Source organism: Xenopus laevis, chromosome 5S (genome assembly GCF_017654675.1).
Source record: "Xenopus laevis strain J_2021 chromosome 5S, Xenopus_laevis_v10.1, whole genome shotgun sequence".
In the NCBI taxonomy this organism is placed as follows: domain Eukaryota; kingdom Metazoa; phylum Chordata; class Amphibia; order Anura; family Pipidae; genus Xenopus; species Xenopus laevis.
In genome coordinates this window covers 125,206,565-125,232,331 of record NC_054380.1, presented here as the reverse complement: position 1 = coordinate 125,232,331, position 25,767 = coordinate 125,206,565, and the positions used below count along the sequence as shown (strand labels likewise).

At 39.1% G+C, this 25,767-nt stretch overlaps 1 protein-coding gene across 2 annotated transcripts in view; it reads right to left on the bottom strand.

Annotated features, from left to right (window-relative positions):
- The window catches only part of asap2.S (ArfGAP with SH3 domain, ankyrin repeat and PH domain 2 S homeolog), a 144,143-nt gene that overhangs the window by 36,520 nt on the left and 81,856 nt on the right, over nt 1-25,767 (bottom strand). For both annotated transcript variants that reach the window (XM_018265926.2, XM_018265927.2), the window contains exons 7-9: nt 24,940-25,025; nt 9,386-9,461; nt 4,838-4,924 (exon numbers count right to left, since the gene is read on the bottom strand). In XM_018265926.2, coding sequence (XP_018121415.1) covers nt 4,838-4,924; nt 9,386-9,461; nt 24,940-25,025 — 249 coding nt within the window. The remainder of the gene's footprint in view (nt 1-4,837; nt 4,925-9,385; nt 9,462-24,939; nt 25,026-25,767) is intronic.

Here is a 25,767-nt window from a genome sequence, read left to right as displayed (position 1 = left end):
GTGGTTATGGCACAACCAGTGACGTCTAAACATTTCAGGTGCCAAATCATATTTCAGGTCGAATAAACATGGCGGGGAAGGGATGTTTTAACGTTTGGCCCGTAAATCCTTAAAATGTGTCAGTGCGGACAATGACATCTTTAATTGGTCTTTATTTTTTATGCCTTTATGTTGTTTCACCTATTTGCTCTCATAAGCAATGGGGCCTTTTCTGTTGAATGCCAACATGGAGTGTAAATAAGAGAATGGAAGCAGAAATGTGATTCCAGTAGTCTGGAGACACAAGCTTCCTATTCGTTATAGGCTATAGTTAAGGTGAACTAATACTTAAATAAAGAAGGCAGAGTGTTGTACATAATGCTTTGAGCTTCTGTACCAGCCCAAGGCAACCGCAGCCCTTTTACAGCTAAGATCTGTGCCTCCAAAGATGCCCCAGTAGCTCCCCATCTCCTTTTCTGCTGATTCACTGCACATGCTCTGTGCTGCTGTCACTTACTGAGCTTAGGGACCCACTCACAATATACAGTACACATAGAATATAAAAGTAACTAAAAAACACTAATTAGTAATTAATTCAGATACACATTGCATGGCATCTCAGAAACCAATGCAATTAGCATCAGAATTTAATATCATCAGCTTATATGACTTGAGAATCTAAATTGTGATGATTTGTGACAACACCTAAACTTAGCTTCTCAACAGCAGCTCAAAGCACACTGAGCATGTGCAATGTCATGGACACTCCTAACAAGATCCAAGATGGGAAACTCCTGTGAAAGGCATGTGAGGCCTGAATCATAACTACCTTACAGATGCTAAACCTTTATGTTGGTTCAATAAGTTCAGTATATAAAATATGGCATTTTTAGCCATAATTATGTTTAGGGTTTAGTTCTCCTTTTAATACATTCACACTATGGGCCACTGCACTGGTAACAGTTGGCCCAGTGTTGCCCAATGACAATTATGACATTTTCAATTTTCATTTGGAGATTGGCAAATACGTAAAATCAAATCTCAATCCCAAAAAAAGTTAGTTCAGACTTGACATAGTGTCACCACTATTGGCCACCAGTCACTTCCAGGCAAATGAATACCCAACACAGTAACTGCCTGAGAATGTGATATGATTCCATATAGACTTTTAGAGGCTTTTTATTCCTGGAGACATACAGTATGAGTTTAGAACTGCAGTAGTAGTGGCATAATTATAGGGGTAGCAGACCTTGAAGATAGATGGAAACAAGGTCTATACTTATGATCTTGGATGTGGGGCAGTTTTCCCCATTGCCACGAGGGTGTTTTCTCAGCCTTAACACATGCAGATTTTACTGACATCATATAGGCCAATATGCAACCCTACAGTCATATGAAAAAGTTTGTGAACCCCTTTTAATTCTTTGGCGTTTTGTTTATCATTGGCTGAGCTTTCAAAGTAGCAACTTCCTTTTAATATATAACGTGCCTTATGGAAACAGTAGTATTTCAGCAGTGACATAAAGTTTATTGGATTAACAAAAAATATGCAATGTGCATCATAACAAACTTAGACAGGAGCATACATTTGGGCACCCCAACAGAGATATTACATCAATACTTAGTTGAGCCTCCTTTTGCAAATGTAACAGCCTCTAGACAATTTCCAAGTGTTTTTAGGGTCATTGTCTTGTTGGAATATCCAACCCCTGCGTGACTTCAACTTTCTGACTGATGCTTGAACATTATCCTGAAGAATTTGTTGATATTGGGTTGAATTCATCCGACCCTCGACTTTAACAAGGGCCCCAGTCCCTGAATTAGCCCCACAGCATGATGGAACCTCCACTCAATTAGACAGTAGGTAGCAGGTGTTTTTCTTGGAGTGTTCTTCTTCCACCATACAAAGCGCTTTTTGTTATGACCAAATAACTCAATTTTTGTCTCATGAGTCCAATGCACTTTTTCCAAAATGACTGTGGCTTGTCTAAAGGAGCTTTTGCATACAACAAGCAACTCTGTTTGTTGTGTAGGTGCAGAAAGGGCTTCTTTCTCATCCCCCTGCCATACACATGTTCTTTGTGCAAATTGCGCTGAATTGTAGAACGATGTACAGATACACCATCTGCAGCAAGATGTTCTTGCAGGTCTTTCGAGGTTATCTTAGGGTTGTCTCTCACAATCTTCTGCATATGCCGCTCCTGTATTTTTCTTGGACTGCCAGACCTGGGATTTACAGCAACTGTGCCTGTGGCCTTCCATTTCATGATTACATTCCATACTGTTCAAACAGCCAGTTTAAACCTCTTTTTGTAGCCTTCCCCTAAACCATGATACTGAACAATCTTTGTTTTCAGATATTTTAAGAGTTGCTTTAAGGATTCCACACTGTTACTCTTCAGAGGAGAGTCAAACAGAAGCACAACTTGCAATTGGCCACCTTAATTACCCTTTCTCATGATTGGACACACCTGCCTATGAAGTTGAAGGGTTAATTAGCTAATTCAACCAATTTGGTGTTGCCAGTAATCATTATTGAGCAGTTACATGCATTCAAATTAGCAAAATTACGAATTTTTGCACAGCCAGTTTTTCACATTTGATTTAATTTCATACAACTGAATACTGCTTCACTAAAAATCTTTGTTCAGAAAACACCCAGTACTCACAGTAAATTCACAGTAAATTATTATGCAGGCTGAGAGGGGTTCCCAAACTTTTTCATATGACTGTATTTCCTTGACTGTTGCTGGGAACCACGTGGCTCAGTTTGCTGCTACCATAGGAGTCATAATTCCCATATCTCACAATGAATTATGTATATGGTTTCTCCTACAGAAGGACATAGTTGAGCTCATCCTTGCAGTACGATGATAGAAAATGCATGCACTTAAAATAAATTGGTACATACAGAACATGCAACGGATCAGGGTTTTATTAGATCACTTACTCGTCTAGACTTCGGTCACAAAAGGCAAGAGCGTATTAGGAAGAGAAGAAAAGGGCATTCTTGAGTTACAGCATAGTCACACAGAAAACCACATTAATTGAAGAGAATTTAAACCTTTGCAGCCTGTTATTGCAGAGCACCCTTGTGCTAATTACTAACGCAGGTGGCATTGCCCTTAATGAAGCAATCAATACCTCCGCTAATCCGCTCCCTGATTAAACACTCAAAGGCTTTTATTCATGATTTCTCAGGGAAAGAAATGAAGGCAATCAGGAATTCTGTTCATGAACACAAAAATAGAGCTAGCTAGTAGCACTTTTAGACTGTGCAAAAGACCAAGCCGTTTTATGAGAGCCCTTGAAAGGAAAGCTATAGCTCTCTAACAATGTAGGTCTCTATAAAAAGATATTGCATAAAACAGCTCATTTGTAAAATCCTGCTTCATGTAAATAAACTATTTTCATAACAATATACCTTTTTAGTAGTCTGTGCCATTGGGTAATCATAAATAGAAAACTGCCTGGATCATAGGATTCACGGTGCACACAAACAAAGCAAACAAACCATACTTGTTAGGTCACATGAGCCAATGAATTGACAGAGTTATATCTTTTGCTCCCACACCGTTTCCTGTTACAGTTAGAGTTGCAGTATTTCTGATCATGTGATCACTTCCTGTTACAGTTAGAGCTGCAGTATTTCTGGTCAGGTAATCTCTGAGACAGCACACAGACCATCGAGAAATGGTGGTTAAAGGCAAGAGATGTAAATGGGCAATATTTACTTAAATATATATTCCAGTTTGATAACATTCTTTAATAATGCCACTTAATTTGATATATCTGTTGCTCAAGTATTCATTTTGGGGGTATAGTTTTCCCTTTAAGAAGTAACATGAAAGTGGGTGTAACATTTTAAGTGTATTCTAGAACATCCTCTGGCAAAAAAAATAAAAATTATTTTGTCTAAACCCAGTTTTTTTAATTCCCTCATTTGCATTCTAACATGTTCTGAAACCATCAGGTAAGCCAATGCAATTCACTACTGTTCTTGTGGATTTCTCGTTTGCTCACGCACTTCATGCATAAGAAAGCTGAAAATGGCTATTTTAGTAATTTGTTTCAATAGTGCATCGACATGTAACTCTAATATTGATGCAATACACAAGCCTCAACCCTCGGTCCTACTAAGCCCATGGTTCCGCTTTACTTTTTTATTTCACATGTAATTTTTTTTTCCACAATTGCCGATATGTTGGCTGTGTAAAAGAATGCCCATGCCATGCACTGTTAGCACCCGTACACACACAGACACTTTAAGGGGCAGATTTATCAAAGGTCGAGGTGAAGTTTCAAATTGAAAAACTTTGAATTTCGAGCTATTTTTGTGTGCATCGACTAGGGAATAGTCCAACTTCAATTTGAATGTGAAAAAACTTCGAAATTCGAATTTTTTTGAAGTACTGTCTCTTTAAAACTTCGACCATTCGCCGCCTAAAAGCTGACGAAGTGCTGTTTTAGCCTATGGGGGACCTCCTAGAACCTGTATGGAGGCAATTGGGGGGGAGTTTGGGAGATCGAAGTTAAAAAAAACTTCAAATGGAAGTACGATTCGAAGTACGATCGTATGTTTCGGCCCACTTCGACCTCCATTTGGTTGGTCTTTTTGAATTCAAAGTTTTTTTAAATTCAACCTTTCATAAATATGCCCCTAAGTGTGGTAACGAATGAAATTAAATGAATTCCAGGGTAAAATTATGTATTTTTGGCAAATTTCTCTTTTTTATGCTATGAATAATTTACACTGGTCTAATTAGTCAAATATTACAAGCTTGTTGTCATGCAATCTGGATGAGAGTTTCTCTTTATGTAGAACAGTTTATTATATAAAGATGCCTGGCAAGCTCACCTCCTTCTGCTCCACTTGTAAGGCTGCTTTTAAGATATCCCTCAGCTGGCTAAGCTGTTTCCGCTCTTCATCTTGGACTTGCTTGATCTGAACAATGACATTAAAGGACAAGTTAAACGAGTGTTTATGAGGTCATGTGAATATGAGGTTAATCCTTGTAAAATTAAATTTTTTTAGACAACAGCCTGATCAAGACCCCTTGTATGTAAATAAATCCTGGTTTGTGATAATTCTATTAGCTGCTACCTGGATTAAACAGTAGAGAAGCCATAGATTAGAAGGCATCTATAAATCCCCTCTAATCTCCCATAATGCTGTCCCCAGCTTGCACATCTTTTTTTTTTTTATTATCTCAAGATTATCTATAAATTCTTATTATAAATACACAAAACTGTGAACATGGCAAAATACCATGTAAATACTGGTGTGTGGCTCTATTTCTTTGACAAAAGTCAAAAATAAAAATTAAGGTAATGTATAATGAACAAGTACAAAATCAAAAACGCAAAAAATATTTTTGAAAGATGGTCTCTCACCAGCGTATCCCCCAGTCTAAGGGGTTGCCAAATTTTTGGGAAAATACAAAACATTCAGATGTGGTGAGAGGTCATCCAGCAGTAGCCAAGGTATTTTTATTAAAGTAAAAAAAATAAGGACATATGTAGGCCTGACGCGTTTCCTGCATGAGGTGGGCTCATAGGCTAGTGGTCTCCCCTGTTTGTTACATCCTTATAAAGGGGTATTGACCAATTAAAATGCATTACATCATACCGGTCCATACTGGTCACGGTAAAATACCCCTTTAGTTAAGTAGCTGGTCATATTTCTGTATAGCTTTTTCTCTAATATATTTGGCTACCTTGGCTTTTTGAACTATAGAATTATTATTTATAGTTTTATTGTCTCATTACAAAAGAACGTGTATTGGTCTGAATTTTGGCAATATCAGTAATTGTTGGGAGTTGTGGTCCTGTATATATAGTGACAGTGATATACATGTGACTGCTTAAGAAATTTCTATTTTTTAACACCTACATACTGGTATGGGATCCGTTATCTGGAAAACCTCTTATCCAGAAAGCTCCGAATTACAGGGTGGCCATCTTCCATAGACTCCATTTAATACAAATAATAAAAATTCTTAAAAATTATTTCCTTTTTCTCTGTACTAATAACACAGTACCTCATACCTAATATATTATACTAAGATTATTAATTAATCCTTACTGGAATCAAAACCAGCCTTTGTGTTTATTTAATGTTCAACCCAACATGCAGTTGCAATAGTAACTTAGGTGACATCCATATTTGTTGGCGTCTGACTAGGAACCAGAATACAAGTCAAACAATTGGGCTCTGGCTAGAAAAGTCTTGATTTCCCAATATTTCTCTGATTTTCAAAGCAAACAGATGACAGATGCTTTAAAGGGCAACTAAATCAATATGAAACTCCTTCCATCAAGGTTGCACCCACAACAGCCCAAGTGCACTCAGGCTCCTTAGACAACTGGTTTATAATCAAAACCATACAACGGAGTGAGATCGGTATACTAAGGATAAACTTATGCTGGGTTAGGATGTCACTTCATTTTGCAATTTTAAATTGGCCTTATTCTATTTCATAACTTGTTAGGATCTTAAAATACAGACCACCCAGGACTGTGGACATGATTGATCCCTGGCAAAGAATTCCGTAATAACATTCCATGTATGTGGGTGTAAAGATTCTGGCTTTGATATACAATATGAATTCTGCGCAAGTTCTTTTCCTAGTTACGGCACAACACAGAAAATGCTGCCTTATAATATACGACGTGGTTTTCACAGCTGTTCATAGATGATCCGTGTAATCCTTTTGTTAACACCACTTGGATAAATAAACTGCCTACTTAAAGGGATCCTGTCATCAGAAAACATGTTTTTTTCAAAACGCACCATTTAATAGTGCTACTCCAGTAGACTTCTGCACTGAAATCCATTTCTCAAAAGAGCAAACAGATTTTTTTTATATTCAATTTTGAAATCTGACATGGGGCTAGACATTTTGTCAATTTCCCAGCTGCCCCCAGTCATGTGACTTGTGCCTGCACTTTAGGAGAGAAATGCTTTCTGGCAGGCTGCTGTTATTCCTACTCAATGTAACTGAATGTGTCTCAGTGGGACCTGGATTTTACTATTGAGTGCTGTTCTTAGATCTACCAGGCAGCTGTTATCTTGTGTTTGGGAGCTGCTATCTGGTTACCTTCCCATTGTTCTTTTGTATGGCTGCTGCGGGGAAAAGGGAGGGGGGTGATATCACTCCAACTTGCAGTACAGCAGTAAAGAGTGATTGAAGTTTATCAGTGCACAAGTCACATGACTTGGGGCAGCTGGGAAATTGACAAAATGTCTAGCCCCATGTCAGATTTCAAAATTGAATATAAAAAAATCTGTTTGCTCTTTTGAGAAATGGATTTCAGGGCAGAATTCTACTGGAGCAGCACTATTAACTGATTCATTTTGAAAAAAAAATTATTTTCCCATGACAGTATCCCTTTAACAGTAATTGAATGCCCAAAAAGAAAAGGCACTCGTTATGTGCAAAACATGTGATGATATGCTGTAGGAATGTTGACAAGATGTTCTTTGCATTGTCTAAATAAAACTGGACACTGCCTGAGTCATTTGGGGTTCTGAGGCCAAAATGCACTAATAACTGATAACTAATAACTGGCCAACCATTTTTCTGAGTGATTGGTCAATGGATGTCTGGTGTAAGTCTTGAAAAGCAACTAGGATCTGGAGCGGGGCTATTTGTAACACAAAGGCAGAGCATTTGCAGCACAGATTGGCCTACATCTACTGTTCATTTCTGTCTTTAAATGTTAGAGGACAATTAAGGGGGCCTCTGGCACACAAAACAACCCACTCTAGTCAGTATCACTAAATATGAGAATGGATCTATCTCTATTCTTGTACTTTGTGAACACCACAGCTTAAATTCCTATACATAGGCGGCTGTTTGGTTAACCTTGTAGGTTCATTTTAGGACAATCTCCATAGAGTCTGATGTAATAATATGCAATATGTTTATGATGCAGTGATGACCAACTGTTTTCATGTAGACGGGCAATTATTTAAAGGACATGTAAACCCCCCTCCTTCACAAAAATTGATTGAATGAACAGCCTCTTTGAAATCTTTAGATAACTGGTTATTAAAGGGTTGATAGTAAGGCTGCAGCATTTCCTTAATCACTTAGAAATCCTTCTCTTCCTCTAACTCATTCAGCCCCATCCCTCAGGAATTAGCTTTGGCTGTTGACTTATGAGCTTGCTCAGTTCCTCTTGGCTCAGATTACTAAACACACCCTCCTGTCTAACAGCCAATGAAGAGATAGCATTGCTGGTTCCTCTAGCTGTCTGACTATATTTTTCTTCTCCTAACCACATCTCCTGAGCTCAGCTTAAAGGGGAACTATTAAGAAAATTAAAATGTAATTAACGCTTCCTCATACTGACAGGATTTCTGGTGATTTTAATAGAGTGAGCTCTAATACATCTTCTAGGCAAAATGAGCCCCCCTATAAGATATATTGGATCATTCATCTGACACCCAACTCCTGAATGAAGACAGAATAAAGAGAAACAGATGCTGAGAGAGGAATAGTGAAGATAAACTTGATTATTTCAGAAATGGTACCGAATTTTTAATTGATTGTATTTAGAAAGTTTCTTATTTCAGTATGAAGCTTTTATAAAATATTTCATTTCAGTTAATGTTCCCCTTTAACTATTACAGTGCTCAACCCCAGCAGAACTTTTTATCATAGTACGATGTGCCTGTGTAAACCTGCATTCTGCTTTGCAAGAACTGTACAGCACAAATGTGCTGTTTGCAGAGGTCAATGTTACTAATGTCAGATGGAAAATGTAGGCTTTATATGTCCTTTAATATACTACATGTTTCGTTGCAAACTTTTAAAAAAGTTCTGACACTATAAAAATATCTTGGAGGGCCACATCTGACATGCAGGCATCTAGTTAAACAGCCCTGATCTGAGGGCATTTTTATATAGTGTTTATGAGAGTGGTCCCTGGTTACTCTGTTGGACCCTAGGTGGCTCACTGCTACTTCCAGTTCTACCAAACGATGCTCTACATGCATTGTCAGATTAGCCCAGTAGTTTACCATGAAAACTCCTGGTGGGCCCAGTTGTCAGTGGGACATCCTACTCCAAAATGTTCCTATCTCATGGTCATTCTCTATTTTCTGAAATAGATAAAGGATAGACTGCAGTTGCAAAAAGGAACTCGAAGATACTAGAAGTTGAGTGAGAAAAGAAGTAAAAATAATGTGGCCCGATGGAAGGTTTTCTGGTGGGCCCTTGGCATCCCAGTCTGAAATAGCCTACATGCACGGAAGAGAGGAAAGACCAGATTTTCTAACAGAACGGACCAATCAAGATCTCATTAATGGCTGGTCTGTCATAAAATAAATTCTAAATATTATGAATAATTTATCAGAAGCAAGGAAAGCAAGCAGTAACACTAAAATGGACCTACTCACTGTGTGAAGGTCGGTTGAAAGTTTTTCAATGGAGGGCTTCAGCATTTCAACAGCCTTCAAGCCATCCTGGAAGAAGCTACAAGACAGAAAGTCCATATTAACAGCCTGTAATAATGAGGCATTTCCACAGCAAATCTGTCAATATAGTTACAATTCTTAAACTGAATAACACTATTACAGTATTTACGTCAACTTTTAATATGTAATAGAAAGACCAATTCTAAGCAACTTTTCCATTGGTTGTCATTATTTATTTTGTATAGTTTTATAATTATTTGCCATTTTCTTCTGACTCTTTCCGGCTTTCAAATGGGCGTCGCTGACCCCAACTAAAAAGCAAATGCTCTGCAAAGCTACAAATGTATTGTTATTGCTACTTTGTATTTCTCATCTTTCTAGTAAAGCCCTCTCCTATTCATATTCCAGTCTCTTATTCAAATCAATGCATGGTTGCTAAGGTAATTTGGACCCTAGCTACCAGATTGTTTATAATGGAAACTGAAGAGCTGCTAAATAAAAAGCTTAATAACTCAAAAACCACAAATAATTAAAAATTCAAACCAATTGCAAATTGTCTCAGAATATCACTCTCTACATCATACTAAAAGTTAAGTCAAAGGTGAACAACTCCTTTAAGAAAAAAGAGATGGATCAGGAAACCTTTTAATATAAGAACACCTTGGGAGAAGGTGTTAGAAGATCATAAGGAAAAATTTTCTAGAAGAAATGGAAACCCTGAAATGTATAGAAATATTACATTGTTTGTTCAAGAGTCAAACGGGTGTCGTGGGAGTCGGACCATTTCAGTCCTGCTTTTTGGCCCCCAACCATTTTTTCCTCACAGTTAAATATAAGCTTTAAAATATAACTTTTAACATTTCTACATTCGCAAGTTTAAGGGAATTTTATATTATTTTGCAAGAAAATGATCAGTTCTGGCAGGGGTTTTTCATGGTTTAATTCAGAACTGGGATTAATTGCAGAGACTGACACAAACCTAAAATTCCAACAAGCCATTAAATATGCAAATGGGGAAGAGGGTCTGATTTACACAAGGATTTAACTGGGGAATTGAGGGATTCCAAGCAGGTCGATATCGTTCCACTTGAGTAGCACATTCCTGACTGTCGGGAAAGATTTTTAATGACTCAAGTTAAAAATGAGACCTCGAGAACAAATAATTACGGCATGTAAAATGAATTATTCACTCTGAAATGCTCAATAAATTCTTTAAATTGAAATACAATTAACATATTAAATCCCTATTGGTGAATAGATACTATAAGGATCTGGGGTGTCCAATTATATAAATTATATTAAACAACACTAAAACGCATCTAGGATCAAGGTTTAAGACCTTAATGTTTTTTGGTGTTGTTTAATATGTTCTTTAAATTGACATTAACCATCGTTAGCTCTCTGTAAAACACACTGTGCATTGATCAACTGGCCCCACGGCCTATAGTTAATGGAAGAAACCCCTGTAGAGTAGTCAGTATGAGTATTACCCTGTTCATCTGGCTGTTCATAAAAGGGCACCTGTTGGCAAAAAACATTTTTCCCAACCAATGGTGCGAGCTAATAGAGCCAGGGTCGGACTGGCCCAGCGGGACACAGGAAAAAAACCCAGTGTGCCTGACCCTCATTGGCCCCGCCGGGCCAGACCCCCTCTCCCAAATTGGATGTCCACAAAAACAAAATTTGGTGCCGCGCCGTCTGCGTGTTGCGCAAAGCTCGCCTTCATGCGTGCCTTCACGTGTACGTGTCGAGCAGCGCCTCACAGTAGGGGGCGGGCAGGGAGGCCAGAGGGGGGCCGTGGACAGTGGTCCTGGTGGGCCCCGGGCCCCCCAGTCCAACCCTGAATAGAGCCTGCACTCCTGTTGGCTGTAACAGTAGTTTTTTTTTAAATTGCTCCCCACCAGCTAGGACCCCGGCACAAGGAGGGAGCTCCCGGTACTTGCGACCATGTTGGGGCACAAGCATGTACATAATGAGCGAATGCCGTGACTTGCTCTTTAGGCACATGCGCTATGCATGACAAGGGCGTTTGCACATGAAGCTCCCTCGCAGTGCGGGTGGCCTAGCGCTGGTGGGGGGGATTTGAAAAAAAAAAAACTACTGTTACCCCTAACCTGAGTGCAGGCTCTATTAACCCGAACCTTTGGTTGGTGATAATATTTTTGGCCAACAGGTGCCCTTTAAGTTTAACATGCCTGAATTATTGAAACTGAAGCAGAAAATCAGGGGGCTGGTGTGAAACTGATCTATCCTTTTTATTGCTATGTATATGTTTTCCCTATTTATATGCAATAAGAACACCTTGGTGTGCTGTGTACAAACCTGCCCTGAATATGCCAAAGGATTAGTAATGTGTAACAAACAAGCTACGAGTATGGCGCCCACAAAGATGTTCAGAATACTGAAATAAAATGTGTTTGTTAGACAAAAAAAGCAGAGGTGGTTCCCATTCCAGCAACAACAGAAAAAAACGAAACAGACAGCCGCAGGCCATTTATAAGGTAAAAGAATCACCACTATTGGATTCTTGTTCTGCTGTTTAGACCTGCGGTGATTTTGTTCTTCAGAGAAATAGACATTCTCTACTCTTGTCTTGTGCCTTTGGCACTATGAAGCCAATATGCCAACAACTGCTGTAATCTAATTACAGGATCCATTTGTGTGATTAGCCTTTCATTTTAGAACGGTGGAACCAGAATTGCAGTTAAAAATGCGAAGACAAAAGGCGAGTATAAATGGGAGAAGGGAAATGAAGATCCCTAGAGCCAAGCAATAGCCATTGGGAGGTACAAACCATATATTGTCGGTGCAATGTTATTATATATAGAGCAGCAAACTCCTGTACAAAACCTTATAAAGCTGAAACCAACGGCAATAATCCATAATATAAAACACAGATATATGGGCTCTCCATTCCCAGGCCGTCTCACAGAGCTCCTGAATGGATAATAATTTTACAAAAACAAAGGAGCATGCGCACAAGCTATTCTGTTACTATACAAAGGGGACCACTGTCCTGGAACAGAAGATATAAAAGAACTTATTTTGCAACACAAAGATTATAATTAAAGGGGAAGTGCATCTTTTGGGCACATTTGCCAATAGTACCTATTGGTATAATAAGCACTTTGGCAATATAGACTTCGTTAAATTTAAAAAATTGCTTCACTCTTATAAATATTAGGTTCTGCGCAGTTCCAATGGAAAAGGGGGGTACGCTGACACCCACTTCCACTACCAGGTGCTACTATGGATGCCCCATCCCTTCATTGCTCATTTGTTTACCATGAATGAAACTGCCTGTCTGTCTATCAAGATTTCTATGTATCTTCTGCATTCTTTTGAGAATCCCAATGTGATTGCTATGGCACAATACATCCAACAATAGGCAAGTCTTACCACATTTCCCTGCCCTCCCTTTTTATAAATGTCATCCATTGATTTATTTCTTGCTATCCAACGGCTCAACCTCCAATGCAATAATCTCTCGCCTAATAATTTTAGCTATGTAGCCAGTCTGTCTGAGATACCCAGGAATTTAATTAGAGGGAACTGTGACAAATCTGCCATTATACCCCAAAGCCAAACTCCTCTCCTCATTTTTAACTCCAAGTGTGATTTGTCTTATTAAGTACAGCAATTACAGGCTACAGTTTTCCTGCACAGATTTGTGGCCCCTATATTACAGTTGTGCATATGTCCGGTAATTAAAGGACATTAATTGTTCTCTGTGTTGTTATTACTGTACAGTCAAGATACCGCAAGCAACCGATATCCCAGAGAATAAACCTATAGCCTACAGGCATAACAGTAGTTCTTTAGGGACTTGTTTCATTTGCCCTCTACTTTACCAAGAGCATTTTTATTAGACTCTCCCCAACTCGAGTTGTTTAAATCAATTTTAGTCATGACATAGGGAAAAGTAAATGCTTTGAGGTCGTAATGAAAGATAAATGAAAATAAATGAAATACCTAATGTGGTCTAATACGTGTAGTTTGTGTAATCTTGTGTAATCTTAAACTACAGAGACCACTGTCCTTCAACGTTCAACTCAGGGCAAGAACAAGGGGTGGGCAGAAGAGGCAGGTGCTTAGGGTGCAACAGTTGTGGGGTGCTAGGCATGTACGTCTTCTATTGGCTATCCCTAGTCCAGGCCCTTGTGTTTCCCCACCACTCTGCTTTTACTGTTGCCCCAATTGTCAGCAGGCCTGCATGCACATGCTCTTGCAAGCATGTGAGGGCGGGAGTGGGGGGTGACATGTCTGGCTGAGTTGCCTAGGGAGCCTGGCCGGCTTGGGCCATTCCTGTTTCAACTATAACTCACACCCTAGGTCTCATATCCCTTCTCCTTTTAGACAGTTCTTTTGGGCAGAGCCCTCTGTCTCTCGTATCAATTATTAGTGTTTTTTGTACAAAAATCTGCATGTTCATTGTATACACTCATTTATTGTACAGCACTGCGGAATATGGTGGTGTTTTATAAATATGTGAGAACTCTCAGCATCAAACTAGAGCTTCCAGTATCCTTCAACTAATGGCTGGCTAGAAAGAGACAATTATCATGTCACTTGTATGATACTCCCACCAATCATAATACACATATTGCCGTTTCATGGTACTCAATTTCTGCCTCTAGGGGCTACGGAGACATGGTCTCACTCAAAGCACAGCTTTAAATGACATTTTAGTATGATGTAGACAGTGATATTCTGATGCTACTGGCATTTCATCTTAATTTTTTTGGGCTTTTTCCAATCAAGTTTTTTGTTCAGCAACTCCTCAGTTTGGGACGTCAGCATCTATCTGGTTGCTAGGGTGATGTTTACATTAGAAACCAGGTAGGTAAATAGTAGAGTCCCTAAACAAAAGTCCACCTAAAAAAGTTGCTACACTTTAGTTGCTTTGACATAAGTTAAAGGTTTCATATGCCTTTAAAGGGGAAGTAAAGTCTAAAATAGAATAAGGCTAGAAATGCTGTATTTTGTATACTAAATATAAACATGAACTTACTGCACCACAAGCCTAATCAAACAAATAATATATGTTTTCAAAGTTGGCCACAGGGGGTCACTATCTTGTAATTTTGTTAAACATCTTTGCAAGACCAAGACTGTGCACATGCTCAGTGTGGTCTGGGCTGCTTAGGGATCATCATAAATTATCAAAACAGCACAAGTCAAATAATATCTGCCAGAAGCTGATACAGCAAGACTGATTAATAATCAGAATATACAGACTGCACTGGGTCCTGTGTTGTCATGTAATCTAATGTGGATTTTATAGTTTTTGTATTGTTGGATACAAACTTTCTCCAACTCTGCAGATCCAGTGGCTGCAGCAAAATAATCCTCCAAACTGTTTATCTGTTTAAATCTGGCTCCATGATCTTTTCACCTGCAGCTGGAGTTTTAAACAGTAAAGGGATGTAAAGGCAAAAAATAAAATCCAATACAAATCTCTACACAGTTGCGACTGCTCCACAGGAAGACAAAGCTGCTTGAGTTCTGCGCACTTAGAAAGTAAGGTGGGGGCTCTCCCTGCTGTTCATAAGTATGATTGTTTCCCTGCTCAGCAGTTAGGGACCATCTGACAATAACTATCCACAGCAGTAAATGAAGGGAGAATTTCACTGCATACAGTCAGGTTTCTTATAAAAACGGTACACATTTTTTAATTAAAGTATATTGGAGATAGGTTTCTTTTTCATTAAAGAAAGTGAAAATGGGATTTTATTTTTTTGACTTTATATGCCCTTTAAAGGGGTTGTTCGCTTTTAAATAATATTTTAGTATGTAGAGACAATTTGCAACTGGTTTTCATTTTTTACTATTTCTGGTTTTTGAGTTATGTAGCTATTTAGTCAACAGCTCTCCAGTTTGCAATTTCACCCTAGATTGCTAGGGTCCATATTACCATAGCAACCATGCATTGATTTGAATAAGAGGCTGAAAAGAAAGATGAGTAATAAAAAGTAGCAATAACAAAAACTGTAGCCTCACAAAGCATTTGTTTTTTAGATGGGGTCGGTGACCACTGTTTAAAAGTTAGAAGGAGTCAGAAAAAGGTCAGTTGAAAAGTTGCTTAGAACTGGCCATTCTATAACATACTAAAAGTTTACTTAAAGGTGAACCAACCTTTAAAGAAGCTTAACCAAAGAAGTAGCTAGAAATGTTGTACATTATGTTTTGAGCTTCTGTACCAGCCCAAGGCAACCACAGCCCTTTAGCAGTAAAGATCTGTGTCTCAAAAGATGCCCCAGTAGCTCCCCATCTTCTTTTCTGCAGATTCACTGCACATGCTCTGTGCTGCTGTCACTTACTGAGCTTAGGGACCGACTCACAATATACAGTACACATAGAATAGAAATGTCACAATATAAGGCTGATTAGTAATTAATACAGATAATTACTACAGGCAGAACAGAAACCAGTGCAATTAGCATCAGAATTTATTAATCAGCCCTGTAGCTATATCAGCTATATCAGCTTATATTACAGACCAATATCAATTTCTGCTTGATAAATTGTGACGATCCTTTAAGTGCAATTTTATGCATGGCTTATAGAGGTTAAATCCTTGAATCTGCTTTTTTTTTTAATTTTAATCCAACAAAATGGAATTATTTGATAAGTGGCAAAGTCACAGGGCTATGACTCAGAGTCTTGGATTGAATTCCTGCCCCCCCCCCCCATTACATATGGGCTTGGCCAAGTCACTTAACCTCCCTGTGCCCCAGTCATCAAATAGATTGTGGTGCATGTGGTTATTTGGACAGACTCAGTTCATGTGCATCATGCTTCCTGTAACATCACTTTTACAGCACCTTGGTTTGCAGTCAGATCCCCCTAAAACCAAAAATATTACAGTGAGACGCTTTCACAACTCCGTCTCACAGTTCTGCTGTTGACGTCAGTGACACAATCCCTGACTCATAAAGCCCAACGCACCAGAAGTCTAATTGGACTGATTTATTCCCATTACTTTCTTTTCTTTAGTCAATTTGCATGTCACTGATACTGCTGCATTATATTATCCATAGCAACTTTCTCTAGGACAAGTTATGGCAGATTGTCCAGATTAGTCACTCATTTAAAGGAACCTTGATAGGCTCAAATTCTAGCGCAAGACATTAACCCAGTGGCCTAAGATTCACCTTTTTTCACCTAGTGATAATTATATAATCCTATAGAGGTGATTAGAGAGCTGTTCTGACAAGCTGTGGTGAACTCTATTTTTACCCTTTGGCTGCACTGATGTCCAGAGGGAAGGGAAGCCGAAAGAGTAAAGGTTTGGGACCTCTTATCGAGAATACTTGGGTTTTTCAAATAAGGGATCTTTTCATAATCTGGGTCTCCATACCTTACCTTAAGGGCTGAACTACACGAGCGTTTTCCGTCGGATTGTGTCAGAACGACAAAATGCAGACGACAAATCGGATGTAGTGGCACACGTGAATATATAATGGGACTGAATGAAAAATCGCAGGTTTAAACTATATTCCATCCAACACGATATGGCTTTCGGATGTGAACAAAGCAAGCTGCGTCTTCATCCAAAAGTCTTATCGTGTGTAGTTTATAACTGCGATTTTTCGTTCATTCCCATTATATATTCACGTGTGCCACTACAACCGATTTGTTGCCTGCATTTTGTCGTTCCGACGCGATCCGACGGAAAACGCGTGTGGAGTTTAGCCCTTAAGGTATGGAGATCCAAATTATGAAAAGACCCCTTATCCGAAAAACCCAAAAGTCCCAAGCATTCTCGATAAGAGGTCCCATACCTGTACTCTTTCGGCTTCCCTCTGGAAAACGACTGTGGAGTTCAGCCCATAGTCTACTAAATACTAATTAAGCCCAATAGGGTTGCCGAGAAATCTGATTCATGCTCAACGCCTCCTCCTCCTCAGTCACTGTTATACGAGAACAGGGTCAGAGATCCATGTGTAATGTCCAATTCCTTCAGTTGTAGTACAGCAATAATGACCTGACCCCAGCAGCAGCCAAGGTTTCACATATAACCAGTGGCGTAACTAACGGGGGAGCAGGGGGTGCGATTGGGCCAGGGCCCGCACCCCCTCAGGGCCCCCCCGGCAGCTCACGTGCCACGATTCCCGGGCGGTTCCGGGTGTACAGAGGGGGGCCCGGCATTGTGTCCCGCGCCAGGGCCCGCCCCCCTCTAGTTACGTCACTGCATATAACTAACATTATTTATTGTTCTTCACTTCCTGGCTTCCTTAGGCTGCCCTTTTCATTGTTCCTCCAGAGAAAAAACACAATCCACCATTCAGTGGTTGGAAAGAATAAACTAGTAGTATTGTTTTTTAAACTACAGTTCCCATCATGCTCAGTTACAACATTTCTGCTTGGCTTCTACGCTCTGGTGAAAGGGGTTGCTCACCTTGGTGTTTAATTTTAGTATGATGTAGAGAGTGAAATTCTTAGACAAATAATTTTCAATTATTATTATTTGTGGTTATTTAGCTATTTATTCAGCAGGTCTAATCCCCCCTAGCAGCCATGCGATGATTAAAATAGGAGACTGAAATATGAATAGGAGAGGGTCTGAATAAAAAGAGGAGTTAAAAATAAAACAATACATTAGTAGTTTAACAGAGCATTTGTTTTTTTAGATGGGGTCAGTGACCTCCATTTGCTGGAAAGAGAAGAAAAAGGTCAATAATTTAAAAGAAACTATAAAAAAATAAAGAATTAGCATTGGCCATTCTATAACATTATATAAAGTTAACTTAAAGATGAACCACCCTTTTAAGTCTTAATTTATTTACTGGCTGGGCCTGCTCTTTTTACTGGAGGTCCTACAACAATGTGTAATTACAAGCAAGGGAAACCACAATGCATTTATTTTTGATGATCAAGCTTCCCAGTTCATCGCATTTCCTCGCATTCATGCTTATCACAATGAGGATGTCTGATGAATAATTCAGCAACTGTAACAGGAAAAAAACAAACAAAACTATGGAGGCAGAAATGTATCCAAACCAGTTAGATCTTCTAAAACTTCTAGTAAGCAAAAAACAATGAAAACCAGAAATTAAATTACTCATTTGGTGGAGGGCAATATATGCTACCCCCAAATTTGCAGTCAACTGGTACAATTATGGCACAGCTACAACCAGAGTTTTTCCCACCTTTTACCAACAACTGTTGCTTGGCTCTGGGGCAAATTCACTAAAGAGTGAATTTTCGCAAGTGAAAACGCTGCCACACTTCGTGCCATTGGCAGGCGTAAATTATTTACCACTACGCTAATTCACTAGAATGCAAAGTTGCGTCTCTGTAGCCGAACACCGGCGAAATTTCACTAGCGTTAGTTGGTCAGCCCAAGCATTTCATAGTGAACTTTCGCTAGCGTTCATTTCTGCCGATAGAAACTACTTAGGTCATTTTAAATAGGACGGGTACCGTTCTGTAAAATTCTCTCTTTAGTGAATTTGCCCGATCGCCTGAGCGAAAATTCCCATGGCGATAGGGCCTGTAACTACCCTCTCTTTCGCTGGCGAATTGTCCTCTACGCCTGTTAGTACATTGGCAATGTGCCTGTGGGATTTCTGATGAATTTTCGCTAGTGACGGCCACTTTGCCCTTTCGTAAATATTCCCCATTGTCATCTTTCACCCAATTGCTGGCTCACAATTCACTGACTGTACCTGTCGCCCCTCCTTAATGGTACATGATGGGAGCACAATACCTAAGGCAGAGGTTCTAAATCTCTGCATGCCTAAAAGCCAATAAGACTAAATTAAGTCATATTCTATGTTTTCATGCATCTCTAATCTTCTTAGTATTAAGATGAACAACAAATGAAAGTTAGGTGGAAAGACAGCACAATACCCCAGCTAGGCACAGGTAAGCCTGGTGTCCTCACTTTGTTTGTCTATCAACAGGAAAAAGTTGTGGTTTAGAATAACCACCATCCTTTAGGCCCCTGGATTTAGCAGTAGACGAGTATGTATGTGTGTGTTTGTGTATATATATATATATATATATATATATACATATATTTTCATAGTCCATGAAAGCACTCACAGCAAACGCCATCCAGCGTGTATCAAAAGGTTATTTATTGGTGCATGGTGTATCAACGCGTTTCGGCTCACCTTGAGCCGTCGTCAGGTGAGCCGAAACGCGTTGATACACCATGCACCAATAAATAACCTTTTGATACATGCTGGATGGCGTTTGCTGTGAGTGCTTTCATGGACTATGAATAATAAGTATTGATTGGTTAGCACCCAGCAACTGACTATGTGAATGCCGATTATCTCTACATATACATATATATATATATATATATATATATATATATATATATATATATATATATATATATATATATATGTATATACACACACACACACACACACACACACCTACAAATCTCCACATTTCTCACTGTGGCTCTTGCGTGTACGAGCAGCACAATACGTGGTGCTCACACAGGTTGGTTCCAATTTACGAAATGTAGAGATTTGGGGGGGCAGTGGGATTTGTAATTGATAACGATGCACTGAATCCTACCTCTCCGGGTTCGGCCGAATCTGTCACAGAATCCAAATCCTTTCCCAGGGCTATAAATTAGTGTTCTGTACCAAAGAATTGACATGCTTTGTAGGGTTAAGATTCGTTTCGTCCAGGCTCTTGGATTCAGCCGAATCCAAATCCTGCTAAAAACGGCTCCGATTTGGCCAAATAACAAACAGATTCCCTGATTCGGTGCATCCCAAATAAATGGAAAATTCAGGATGCTTTTTAACAATTAAGGACACAGTTTGATGGCAACTGACTCAGTAGACAGTAGCTTTAAGCACATGCGATGGAATTTTACCATCAGAACTGAACGGGCATGTAAAGGAAAGTGAGTTCTACAAGTACTTTTTTAAAAGCAAAACCTGTATATCGACGGCTGGAACAGTCACACAATGAGGAAGTTGGAAGACCACCCTAAAATAAAAAAATGAAATGAACCAAATATGTTGCTGGAACATAACAGAGAATTGTGGGAGCACAGAGTCATCCATTACACATTACAAAGTCATTTTCACACAAAGTCTCAGTGACTAGAGAAAAAACCTGAACTGATAATTTTAGATCATATCACACAAAGAAAAATATTTAGAGAAATAATGAAAAGACTAAACTGGTACTACAGTACAGATATGTGGTGCTCCCATTTATTTACACCAGTCTTGGTAGGAATAGAAATAAATAATATAAACCCATCCAGTTCCTGCTGATCAGATTAATTTGTTAAGTGGTGGATCAGTTCTCCTGCTGTCGCTGCTGAAAAATTACTGCTCCGATTTATAGAATTCTCATATATAATTAAGGAAATGGGAGAACTATGAGCTGCGACTGGTCTGTAGTTAAAGCATCTGGGGGGAACAATGCCTAGATTTAGCAACTGAATTGCCATATACAATTATCTACATCCTACATAATTAGTTGGAATACATGAAATGTTCAAACCTCACATAAGCACATCTTTAATTCCCATATATGTTACTTTTCTTGTGGTGTGAGAGAATTACAATTCGAGTCATAGACCATTTTCATTGGTTACTGCATGGTTTTTTATAAGCCCAACTATACATACAAGAATGGGATCTATTATTCAGAATGTTCTGGACCTTAAGGGGATCCTTCTGTAATTTGGATCACCATACCTTAAATCTCCTAAAAAATCTTTCACTATTAATAAAAACCATTAAGATTGTTTTGCCTCCAATAAGGATTATTTATATCTTAGTTGGCATTAAATACAAGGTACAAAGAGATGGCTTTCCCATAATTCAGAGCTTTCTGGATAACGGATCCCATACCTATACCATGTTGCTACTTTGGTAAAAAAAAAAGAAGTCTACTCTTTCCAGTAACCCACAGCTACCGATCATTATTTAAACGTCATGGTGCATTAAAGGCTGCCTGACCTAATCCAGTACTACATTGCCTTGGCCAATCAACTACAGTACAAGAATTTATAATTCAGCGGGTAGGCCAGGGTATAGATGTGTCATTTAGGAAATAAGTACACACAGAAATGTTAAATGTTCTCTAATCATTGTTTTATGGGTATTAAAAGTTTTGATATTATGTACCTGTCTTCCTGCAGCCGTCTGAACAAAGCTGATCAATGATTGGTTGCAAATTTGCCCATTTTACCTAATGAGCCCCAGTGAATTTAGTCAAAGAAAAAAGAAAAAACAAGGCTACAGCCGGTACAGCAAACTCAACAGTCCCATTATTTGTTTGTCATTAAGGTAAATTTAATGTGCAAGGGAATAATTTATGGCACACACACAGCCTGCAACCCTATCTCACACATTTTGATCATCACTGAAACAACTATTAATATTACAGCCCCGTGCAAATATTTAATCTCTCATTAACGCCCAACAAATTCTTAAAGGAGTTGTTCACCTTTAAGGTAAATTAGTAGTGAATGATATTCTGAGACGATTTGCAATTGTTTTTCATTTCTTATTTGTGTTTTTTAAGTTATTTAGGTTTTTTATTCAGCAGCTCTCCAGTTTGCAATTCAGCTGGTTGCTTGGGTCCAAATTAGCAACCATGCATTGATTTGAATAAGAGTTTGGAATAGGATTAGAAGAGAGCCTGAATTAAAAGATGAGTAATAACAAGTAGCAATATGTGTAGCCCCACAGATTTGTTTTAGATGGGGGTCAGTGAAATGATAAAATAACTAAAAAACCAATTGAAAAACTGCTTAGTATTAGCCATTCTATAAGATAGTAAAAGATAATTTAAAGGTGAATCACCCTTTAACAAGAAGGTTTTATATTAGGAATCCAAAATAAAACATACAATTGTCCAAATGAAGCCAATAGCACACACATCAGGTTCTCCAATACAGGTGAGTCTTTCTCTCCATTTTATTAGTAATAGGTAGGAAAGCCCAATTCACTACAGCAGGGGGTCCCTAAACCTTGTTTACCAGTAAGACACCTTCAAATGTAAAGAAAAATTGCAAGAGCAACACAAGCATGAAAAAAGTGCCTGGGAAGGCTGTGATTGGCTGTTTGGTAGCCCCTATGTGGACTGGCAGCCTACAGGAGTCTCTGATTGTCATGACACATGGTTTTTAAGCAACCAAAATTTGCCTGCCAGCCACCTGCTTTGTGCCAGCTGGGAACAACATCCAAGGGGGTTGGTGAGAAACATAATGCTCGCGATCCACTGGATCACTGCACTAGAGGGTACTGGTGATATTTCTCCACAGGCCACTGCTCCTTTAAATCTTGAACTGCCATCTCATTTACCTTTTGCCATTGTGTAATCACAAATAGAAAATTGCCATTTTCAAAAATAAGGGCCGCCCCCTGGGATCTTAGGATTCACGGTGCACACAAACAATCCAAACATGTTAGTTGTGTCCTTTGTTTCAACATTTCTTCCTGTTACAGTTAGAGCTGCAGTATTTCTGGTCAGGTGATCTCTGAGGCAGCACACAGACCATCACAAAATGGTGGTTCAAGGCAAGAAATGTAAAAGGGCAATATTTACTTAAATATATACAAGTTTGGTAAAATTCTTTAATATGTCACTTAATTTGATATAAATTATCTGTTGCTTAAGTATTCATTTTGGGTGTATAGTTTTCCTTTTAGAAACACACTAGGCCACTGATGATAAGTCATGTGATACAATTATTGGCCCTGGGTCAAAGTCATCAGATCAGGCCAGAATGAGGAAAGACCTTTGACTAAGTGGTGAAATGAGCATACCTAGACGATATCTAGAGGACCAATTGTATAGAAGAGTACAATTTAGGTGACATATATGTGCAGTTGTCTAAAGTGAATGCCTCACCAGGGACCACACTGTAGCTGCTCCCACTCAAACATATTTGCAAAGAAGCTATGCTTTTAAGGAAATTAATTTGGTAAACCACACAAGTTCTAGAGCAGAGATCCCAACCTATTGAACCCGTGAGCAACATTCAGGAGTAAAGAAGTTGGGGAGCAACACTAGCATTTAAAATGTTCCTAAGGTGCCAAATAAGTGCTGTGATTGGCCATTTAGTAGCCCCTATGTGGATTGTAAACCCACATTGAGGCTCTGTTTGGCAGTGCACCTGGTTTTTATACAACTTGCCTCCAAGCCTGGAATTCAAAAATAAGCACCTGCTTTGAGGCCACTGGGAGCAACATCCAAGGGGTTGGAGAGCTACTGGTTGGGGATCACTGTTCTAGAGGTTCTCAGCAAGTACCGCTGGCACTCATGGGGGATAATCCGTTTCGAGACCTTGAGTAGTGGCTGGATGAAATAAAGGACTGTTGCTCCCTGTAATAGCCACTTCAGCATCATTATGCCCAGAGGGAAGAGAAGGAATAAGATTTGCATACTGCAAGGCATACAGTAGATAAACTGTACAGGAAAGAATAAAAATACCTTATCTGAACAAAGCAGCTAATTTATTGGACGGATACACAAAAAAAAGTAATTAGGAAGTTTGCACACTTGACAATATCGCTTATTGCTCATATTATCCTGCAAGGTCGCACATTAGTATTATTCCCAGACATGCACGGTCACCCCCAATGTCACTTTTCAGCTGCCTATTCCAATGCCAGCAGCCTCTAACTGCCACCTGCCTCCCTGCATGGTCCTATTCTTCTAACTGACACTTTCCTACAAGGGAACAGTCTGGTGGTGTATAGGCGGCAGAATAGAAGAATACTGGCACTGGCAGATAACCACAGAATAGAAGGGGGGGTTACTGAGCCAAGCAGCTCTGACATTCACTATAATTCATCATCACTGTGGCATATGGGCAAACGCAAGAAAGCAATGGAACAAAATAAAATATAAAGAAAATTGAATTGTCATTGTTTTCTATGTATGTAAGTATAACTTGATTAGTAAAACGTAGCAATGCAGGTCCACTTTAAAGGGGACCCGTCACCCAAAAAAATTATTCAAAATCCTATTTTATCACATTAGTCAAGCAAAATGAACTTTAATTACACTATATAAATTATTTGAATCTTGTTTCCTTCAGTCTGGGAATTCAAAATGATAGCAAGCAGGCAGGAGCCATTTTGTTGACACTGTTTTTAAGGAAAGCTTTGTATCATCTCAGAATCTTGTTTGTGCACCAGAATGGGGGACCCGCTGTCCATTTCCATGCACTGGCTAAACAATTTAATGTTAAAGAGAACGGGGATATGTGGGGAGAGCAGTGACATCTAGGAAGTGCTGAATGGAAAGTGAAAGTAATTGCCTGCCCCGCCTCTATGCCATTGGCATAGAGGAAGGGCAGACAATATTTGATTGACAGCTGAGATGTTTAAATGAGCTTACAACAGCTATGAATGCTTTAATAAAAAATAGAAATTGGATTTCATGTTTAATTTGAAAAGGACTTTTATTATACAGATTTTTGTGTCTGGGTGACAGGTCCACTTTAATAGAAGTCATCAAGGAGTTTTCTAATCAATTTTATTGAAAAATCAGAAAGATTTAGAAATAAATAAATACAATTTCAAACTTACTTGCACTGCGCATGGAAGTACTTAATCAGGTTTTGCAGCAGATCCACTCCTTTTTTAATCTTTATTTCATTCACTTTCAGCAGGTACTGTAAAAGACAGAGAAAATTAAACTTGGCAACATGGGAAAAGCCGTGAGGAAGTCATTTTATTTTTAGCCTGGCGTGTGCGAAACACTCGATATTAAGGTTGCTGCCAGGATTTTACTTAAAGGAAAACTATACCCCCCAAACAATGTAGGTCTCTATTAAAAGATACTGAGTAAAACAGCTCACATGTAAAACCCTGCTTTCAGGGGCGATCCTGGCCCCTCCGCTGCCTGAGGCAGCAGCAGCTGCTGCTACCCCCCCTCCCCTGGAAATTCGCTCTTAAAGTACCAGGAGCAGCATTTTTGCTGCCCCTGGTACCTAGTGGGGCGCTGCTGCCTGAGGCGACAGCCTCAACTTGCCTCATTGGCGAAGCACCCCTGCCTGCTTCATGTAAATGAACCATTATCATAATAATATACTTTTTTAGTAATATGTGTCATTGGGTAATCATAAATACAAAATTGCCATTTTAAAAAATAAGGGCCGCCCCCTGAGATCGTACGATTCACTGTGCACACATACAAACCACATGTAAGGTCACATGAGCCAATTAACAGACAGAGTTGTGTCTTTTGCTTCCACACTTCTTCCTGTTACAGTTAGGGGCAGATTTAAGAAGGGTCGAATATCGAGGGTTAATTAACCCTCGATATTCGACCAGGAACTAAAATCGTTCGACTTCGAATATCGAAGTCGAACGATTTAGCGCAAATCCTGCGATCGAACGATCGAAGGATTATTC